Genomic DNA, 8,031 nt, shown 5'->3' on the forward strand with positions numbered 1-8,031 from the left:
GGCATGTGGGATCTTCCTGGACCAGGGATCGAACCCGTGTCACCTGCATTGGCAGGCGGATTCTTAACCACTGCACCACCAGGGAAGTCCCAGAAGGTGTACTCTTTACCACTGGACCACCAGGGAAGTCCCATCATTCTTTTTTATTTTAAATGCACAAAAAAGTATGCTATTTTTAAGAAAACACCCGCTCCCCCTCCAGAAAAAAAGTGGGGAGACTAGGATGCATCAGAAAGAAATGTCCAGGAGCTTTGGTAGGATGGTTCCAGTCCCAGCCCTGACCAAAGCTCACCATGCAGCCATAGACAGCCAAGAGCCCCCAAAGGCTCAAGAGCCCCCAAAGGCTCAGGAGCCCATGGTGTACATGCAGGTGAGAGGCCAGGCCCTGCCAAGTCCTGTCACCTGTAGCAAGGAGTCGGTCAGAGGTGAGGGGGACTGATGCTAGGTCCCCACCCAACGAGGTAGCCCTCGTGGTGCCTCTCATTCCCACTTGATTACACGGAGCCAGCCTCTCCACGCTTTACTGCCCTCTACTGGCAGTGCAGAGCCGGGACACGCGGCCTCTTGTGGCAGTCTACCGTAGGTTTCCTTCTTTGAAAATTATGAAATACCCACAGCAGAAAACCTGGCAATAAGAAAGAATATAGCCAGGTGAGGAACTGGTTTACCGAAAGGCGATGGAACATTCCAGAGTACTGGGAGCCTTCCCCTGTAGCATTAAACAATCAGCTTTCCAGCAGAAATGGCCCGCCAAGCAGATGCCTCGTTTCCTCTTCATCCCCCCACCCTTGGACACCAAGATTGGCATCTGCTGGAAAGTGAAACACCGATAACTGACATCGTGCAAGCAGCCTCGCCTGCATTTCCAAGTGGGTTCTCCGTGCGACAGTTATTTTTATGAGTAGTTACAAGAGCTTTGGCTAACGAGTCAGGGAGCAGACCCCAAAAGCAAAGCACAAATATGTCCATGGGTAGCATGTGATCCCCACCCCAAGTGCAAAGGAACAAAAGAAGAACCAACAAAGCCAGACGGCAATTCTGGAGACCCAAGGCCTGGAGGGCCTTAGCAGGGGGCAGCCCAACCCCTCCCCACATTAAAGGGAAGAGCCCACACGTTAAAAATAAACAGTCTTTTTATTGTCCACGAAAACAAAGTCAGGGCGGCCTTTGGTTAATCCCCCCACTGAGGTGGCAATGAACAGGAGGCATGCAATGACCACAACCACATTCTCCTCTCCAGGAGAAGCGTCTTGCCCTCCTAGGCCCTAAAGGTCAGAGGCAAGTAGGGCCAGGAGGCTCCAGAGGAACACCTGCCCAGGCCCACCATGTTGCAGAGGGCCCAGGCCTGCTGCCTCCCTGGCAGGACAAGGCAGGGGAAGCAAACATTGCCCCTGTTCCAGTACCCCCAAGCTAGAACACGCAGAAAAGCCCCAACCCCCCTCCCCCAGAAAACGCTGCTAAGGCAGTCAGCCAGGACTTCCAAGAGCAGCTGGCCCCAAGACACAAAGCCAGACCCTCAGGGCTCTGCCCGGAAGGGGTTGCTATCCTCGGCCTGCATGGAGTAGTAAACAAAAAGCAGGAAGGCAGCAAAGACCAGGAACAGGACCATCTGGGCCCAGAGTGGGACCTGGCGATCCTGGCCCAGACCAGCCCCAGGGGCCTGCTTTTCTGGCCGGATGGCACGGCGGGTGAGCCACGAAGGAGGAGGAGATGAAGATGAGGACACGGCAGAGGTGGAGGAGGAAGTGGGGTAATAGGACAGGCCCAGGGAGCTTCTGGAGACGTTGGAAACAGGGCGGTAGTGTGCGATGCTCTGGTAGGCACTGTCCTGGCCATACACGGGGCATTCCCTGAGGCAAAGAGGGGAGCAGATAGGCCAGGAAGGCCTGAGCCCAGAATCAGCCCCAGTCCCTGGCCCTCCCTACTACTCACCTGTCCTTGCCCTCCTCTTCAGAAGAGAAAAGATTGTCATCGCAAACCTACAGAAGTGAATCAGGGTAAGGATACTGGCTGGCATGGTCAGTGTGGCCCTGCCATACCCCTCCTCAGTCCAAACTTCCCCGCCCAGCTTATTCTGAACACTGCTTCAAGGCCTGGGCCTTGCCACCCTCCAGCACCCTTTTTGGTTCCTGGCCTTACATCTGTGGGGCGTTGCCACTTGCTAAGTGACGGTCCCAGCTGCCTACACCCTACTTTCTGCCCCAAGATTCTCAGAAAGAGTTCAAACCTAGATCCCAGACGAGGGTGCAGGGCATGTACCGGGCACTCTGGTCAAACAGTTCTGACAGCACCCCATAAAAAGGCCCTGACCTGGCAGGTGTCTGCAGACCCCACCTCTCCCTGGAGGCTCTGGGAGCCCCCATTTGCATCCAGTGGCCCCCTTGATTTATCCAAACTCCGCAACCACCCCCTCAGGTTGTACCCAAGTACAGGGTGCCCAACAGCCAGCTCACCTGGTGGTGAAAGGTGTCAGCATCTGAGAGTGAAGCCGAGGGCTGGCGGAAGGCCCTGGATGTGCCCACAGACTCGGGCTCCCTGTAAGTCCTGGTGGTCAAGTAACTCTCCTCGTAGTAGTCATCGTTACAGCCTTGGGGAGGGGGGGCAGCGGTAGCAGAGGGAGCAACGGTGTCCCCACCTGGCCAGAGGGCCCTAATCGGAATCCCACTGGGGGCCTGTGACTCGGTTTCTCCCCTCCAGGACTACTGTAGGACGGCGGGGCCTGAGATCTCAGGGTCTCCCTGACACTGGAACGAAGGTGTCAGGGTGCCCACCCCACCCCTGCCTTACCCTTGCTCTGGTAAAGTAAGGCGTCCTCTTTCTTGGGCAGATCGTACATATCCGAGTCCACGGACGCTGAATCTAAGTCTGAATGGGGGAGGGGCCAGGGCCATTTGCCTCCAAGGCTCCCCTCCCCTTTCCCCTGTGCCCCTCCCGGCCAGCGCCACTGCCACACCCTCGCGACCCCCTCCTCCCAAACCCTGTCCCACCAGGGCGGCCAGGTGGAGCCGTGGGGCGGGGGCCTCACCCGAGAACCGATAGGAAAAAGAGGATGCGGACGAGTTCGCGGGCGAGAGCCTCCGCCTCTGCGTCTCATACTCGAAGATTTTCTTCTCGTAGAGCTTGCGAGTAGAACCTGGCCAGACATGGGGCACAGGGCGGTCAGAGCGCGGGCCGCAAGACTGGGGGCGGCGCGGAGAGGGGTGAAGGAAGGGGACGCGGGGCGAAGCGCGGAGAGGGGGCCCGCCGCCGCCGCCGCCGCGTACCCACGACGGGCCCGTGCGGGATGTTGTACTGGCGCAGCACGGCAGCCAGCTCGGTGTCCGACAGGACCGAGTAGTCGTCCATGGCGGGCAGCGGGCGGCAGAAGCCTGCGGGTGGCCCGGGCCTGGCGATACGGGCCGAGCTACGACTGCCTCAGAGCGCGGCAGGGGCAGCGCGAGCGCCTCGGGAGTGGTTACGCCCGCGTCACGCCTGCGTCACAATCGCGTCCAACCGCGGTGCCTGCGGAACGCGCGCGCTGCGCGGGGCGGAGCCAGGACGCGGGGAGCCCCCGGCGCAGAGCGGTCGGGCCCTGGGAACGGGTGGGGCGCGGCTGGCGAACCCAGACGTCACAAACTGACGGGATTGGCTAGAGGCGAAAGAGGGATGTAGGGCGCGCTAGAACTGAAGGGCCGCGGACCGGTCGGGCCGTGGGAGAGGGCGGGGCTGTGCGTCCGAGAGGGGGGCGGGGCCTGCGAGCCCAGAGATGTCACACGCCGGCGAGTTTGGGCTAGACGGGAACGAGGGGCGGGGCCTGCGCGCGAGGGGGACGAGCTTAGACCCGCGGGGACCTGGGAGCGGGGCGGGGTCGGCGAGCCTAGACATCACCCGGTGGGCCCGAAGTGAAGAGGGGCGGGGCCTGTGGCCGTGGAACCGGTAGAAACCGGCCAAGACATGGAAGTGGGGCGGGGCCGCGCGCTGGGCGGGGCTCGCCCTCCCTGAGTCTCTTGGACCCCGGTCGGTCCCTGCAGCCCGCCTGCAGTCCACCCTATGCTGAGCTCCGGCGCTTGGGGTTTCCCGGGCGCGCCCCAGTCGGCCGCCCCGGCAGCAGCAGCAGCGGGAAGGGCCCCGATCTGAAGGGCGAGACCTTGGAGAGCGCGGGTCTGGGCCCGGACCCTAGGCCGCCCCCCCAGACCCCCTGCCCCAGCCGGCCTTCCCGCTCTGCAGGGCCTGGCCTGCGCACCTGCGCCCCGGCGGTCCCCACCGCCTCCCTCCCTCCCCGCTCCACCCGGGAGGAAATGGGGCACTGGGCCAGGAGGCCACCGGCACTCCAGGAGCCAGCAGCCTTGGAAGGGGCCCGGGTGTGCCGATGCGCACTGGCACAGGGCGCCGTGTGATGCGTGCAGAGACAGCGAGTGCCCGCCTCACCCACCAGCTGTCCACCTGGGGCGGGAGGGGCTTCCTCTCCTGTCGGAACGGCCCCTGAGCCCAGTGTGACCAGCGGCCAGGCAGCGGCGTGGCGCGGGGGTGGGGGCTTCCAGACTCAGAGGGTCCTGCTCTGGGGTTCCAGTAAGACTTGGTGGGCTCTGAGCACCTGGGTCTCGGTGGGCTTCAGGGCCGTGGTAGTGCAGAGCGGGCCCCCGGGACAGGGGGGCCAGGGGACCGAAGGGGGCAAACCACGGAAGGCTGCCAAGGCCTGCTGGGGAGCCGGGACTGTCACTACGAGTTGGTGAGGGGCTTGGTCAGTAAAGAGCTGCCCTGTGGAAATTGGGAAGGAGATGACAGTCACGTTCTTTTTTTTTTTTTTTTTTTTTTGCGGTATGCGGGCCTCTCACTGCCGTGGCTTCTCCCGTTGCGGAGCACAGGCTCCGGACGCGCAGGCCCAGCGGCCATGGCTCACGGGCCTAGTTGCTCCGCGGCATGCGGGATCCTCCCGGACCAGGGCACGAACCCGTGTCCCCTGCATCGGCAGGCGGACTCTCAACCACTGCGCCACCAGGGAAGCCCTACAGTCACGTTCTAAACAAAGGCAGCTGATGGAGTGTGGGGGAACTGAAGTGCTCCTCCCAGAACTGGGATCCTGGGGAGGCTGTTCTCATAGATGATGGCTGGTACCTGGGCGAAGACCAGGCAGGAGGCTGGCCCAGCTGGTGAGGGTCACAGACGAGTTCTGCGTGGAGGTTCACTTGTGAGGTGGAGAGAAGATAGGGCCCTGGTTTGACCACACACAAAGACCCTCAGAAAAGTTGCTGTAGGCCAGGTTTTAGAGTAAAGATGAGGCCTGCTCTGTCTCCCAAAATATGAGGGCCCCAGACATGCATGGCAGTATGAGGGGGCCGAGCCCTGGGCAGGGCAGGATCTTGCTGCTTTTCTCAGAGCAGGGAGGGAGATGGCGTTTGGGCTCTGGGCCGCTCAGAGTTGGCCTCCTGGAATTTGGAGTTTGGGCAAGATCAGATTCCCCAGTACCTCTCCAAGCCCTCTGCAGTGCTGGCCCCTGTCCCAGAGGCTGTCCTCCCCACGCCACCCCTCCCCATACAGACCCAAGCTGTTTCCTTATGAGGTCAAGGAATTCTAAGTTTGCCTTCTCCTCTAGGAACAGCCCCTCCCCCGGCACCTGCCTTGGCCCTCTGCCTTTTCTTTCCCTCTTCCCCAGTTGCCCCACTATGAGGTCCCACCATGGATAGCACCAGGAGTCTGACTTGTGATGGTCCCCTGCGCACAAGCCCACCTGGAGCCCAAGTCCAGCCCCATTGCAGGCAGACCCATCCCAGACCACCAGAAACCAGGCGAGCCCTTGACCATCAGAGCTGAGAGGCCCTCGGCACCACCCCTGTCACATAGAGGAGGAATTGGGGATCCAGAGAGGGAGGTGACTTGCACGAGGGCCCCGAGTGCAATTCGTTCATGGATGTTCCCCCAGCCAGTACCTAGCCCTCGAGGTCCTAGCCTGGACAGTGTGGCCCAGCGGGGGTTCTGAGCCAGCAGAGGAGCTGTTAGGGGAAATCTGGGGCCTTGAGGGGCGTCTTGCTGGGAAGAGTGGGCTTGGAAGCCACCGATTCCAAGTCAAGAACAAGAAGACAGTTTCTCCTTTGAGAATGGGGAATGGATCCTAAGCAGTATATTATATAACTTGTAATCCCAGCAACATCAAAAATTATAAGGAGGGCTTCCCTGGTGGCGCAGTGGTTGAGAATCCGCCTGCCGATGCAGGGGACACGGGTTCGTGCCCCGGTCCGGGAAGATCCCACGTGCCGCGGAGCGGCTGTGCCCGTGAGCCATGGCCGCTGGGCCTGTGTGTCCGGAGCCTGTGCTCCGCAACGGGAGAGGCCACAACAGTGAGAGGCCCATGTACCGAAAAAAAAAAAAAAATTATAAGGAAAAGTAATATCAACATGAATGCATTTCTCAACAGTCAGGTCCAAGGAGATGATTATTCACTGAGCTATTAATGTTTTCTTTAAGATAAGAACCTTAAGGGGACTTCCCTGGTGGTGCAGTGGTTAAGACTCTGCACTCCCAATGCAGGGGGCCTGGTTTCGACCTAGATCCCACATGCATGCCACAACTAAGGAGCCTGCCTGCTGCAACTAAGACCCGGTGCAACCAAATAAAGTGTTACCAAATAAATAAAACAAATAGTTTTTTTTAAAAGATCAGAACCTTAATACTTTGGTACAATACAAAACTTAGTTTTTCTCTTCAATGATGTTAAACATCCTATGGGTTTTGCCCGGCAATGAAATACTTTAAAACATTGCTCAGATAGTAACAAAAGTCAGAAGATGGTGATTGTTGTGAAAATTAACATGTGGAAGATTGTTACAGTCGATATACAGCAGGGAATGGTTAGCTGACCAAAAGCCTCTCAATTAACACCTTGTGTTCCAGCTCTAGAACACATCCGTCCACCTTGGGACTGTTGGCGCGGCTAGCTGGAGAGTCAGCTTGCCCTGGCAGTGGCAATGGGGCTGGTTCTAGTGCTTTTCAGGAACCTTCAACACAAGGAGAAAAAGTCTTTATTACGGTCTTTACCAGGGAAGAGCTGGTGCTGTATAAACCTTTGTTCCCCCAGACCTGGAAGAAGTAGAGACCCCGAGATGTGTGTCTCTCAGGGGTGTGGGGGGAGGGGAGGGAGATAGTAGTGTAAAGAGAAAATTAAAATGAAGGTGTCTCCTTCCTGCTACCCCACTTATTGTACCCCTGGCTCTGACTGCAATGCGTGGTAGGTGGGTTTCCCTCCTTGAAGGACAGCCTTAGCCATGAGCTCCAACACAGCCACCTCATGGATCTAAATTCAGGCCACTCATCTATCAAGTGAGGGTAACCCAGCGCTGTGGGGACGGGGTCCCAGTAGATGGAGCAGGGAGAGACAAAGGCCGAAGTACTGTGAGGAGATCCACCATGGGTCAAGGTGGAAAGGTCATTGCCAGCAGAGCCAGCATTTTAGCAGGTGTGACCAAACTTCTTCCTCCCTCTTCCTTCCTTCTCCCTTTTTCCCTTCCTCTCTTCCTTCTTTTCTTTTTTTTAAAAGGTATTTTTAAAAATTTATTTAGTTAGTTTTGGCCATGGTGGGTCTTCATTGCTGCCCACGGGCTTTCTCTAGTTGCGGTGCGTGGGCTTCTCACTGCGGTGGCTTCTCTTGTTGCAGAGCACGGGCTCTAGGCGCGCGGGCTTCAGTAGTTGTGGCATACGGGCTCAGTAGTTGTGGCTCACAGGCTCTAGAGCACAGGCTCAGTAGCTGTGGCGCACGGGCTTAGTTGCTCCACGGCATGTGGGATCTTCCCGAACCAGGGGTTGAACCCACGTCCCCTGCATTGGCAGGTGGATTCTTTTTTTTTTTTTTCTTTTTTTTTTTTTCCCGGTATGCGGGCCTCTCACTGTTGTGGCCTCTCCCGTCGCGGAGCACAGGCCCCGGACGCACAGGATCAGCGGCCACGGCTCACGAGCACAGCCGCTCCGCGGCATGTGGGATCCTCCCGGACGGGGGCACGAACGCGTGTCCCCTGCATAGGCAGGCAGACTTGCAACCACTGCGCCACCAGGGAAGCCCTG

The 8,031-nt window shown here is 58.8% G+C and overlaps 1 protein-coding gene across 2 annotated transcripts; it reads right to left on the reverse strand.

Moving 5' to 3' along the window:
• Nucleotides 1-1,115: 1,115 nt before the first annotated feature.
• Nucleotides 1,116-3,531, reverse strand: EMD (emerin). Of its 2 annotated transcripts, none has more exons than XM_059049717.2 (6): nucleotides 3,264-3,531; nucleotides 3,026-3,133; nucleotides 2,788-2,865; nucleotides 2,454-2,587; nucleotides 1,933-1,979; nucleotides 1,116-1,850 (listed from the first exon to the last, which is right to left on the reverse strand). In XM_059049717.2, the coding sequence occupies exons 1-6, from the start codon at nucleotides 3,343-3,345 to the stop codon at nucleotides 1,517-1,519; spliced, it is 783 nt and encodes a 260-aa protein (XP_058905700.1). In that variant the 5' UTR covers nucleotides 3,346-3,531; the 3' UTR covers nucleotides 1,116-1,516. The 2 variants fall into 2 exon arrangements, with proteins under 2 accessions (XP_058905700.1, XP_058905699.1); XM_059049716.2 differs by having other exon boundaries at nucleotides 1,116-1,886; nucleotides 3,264-3,479.
• Between the last annotated feature and the right edge of the window lie 4,500 nt (nucleotides 3,532-8,031).

This window comes from Kogia breviceps, chromosome X (genome assembly GCF_026419965.1).
Source record: "Kogia breviceps isolate mKogBre1 chromosome X, mKogBre1 haplotype 1, whole genome shotgun sequence".
Taxonomy (NCBI): domain Eukaryota; kingdom Metazoa; phylum Chordata; class Mammalia; order Artiodactyla; family Physeteridae; genus Kogia; species Kogia breviceps.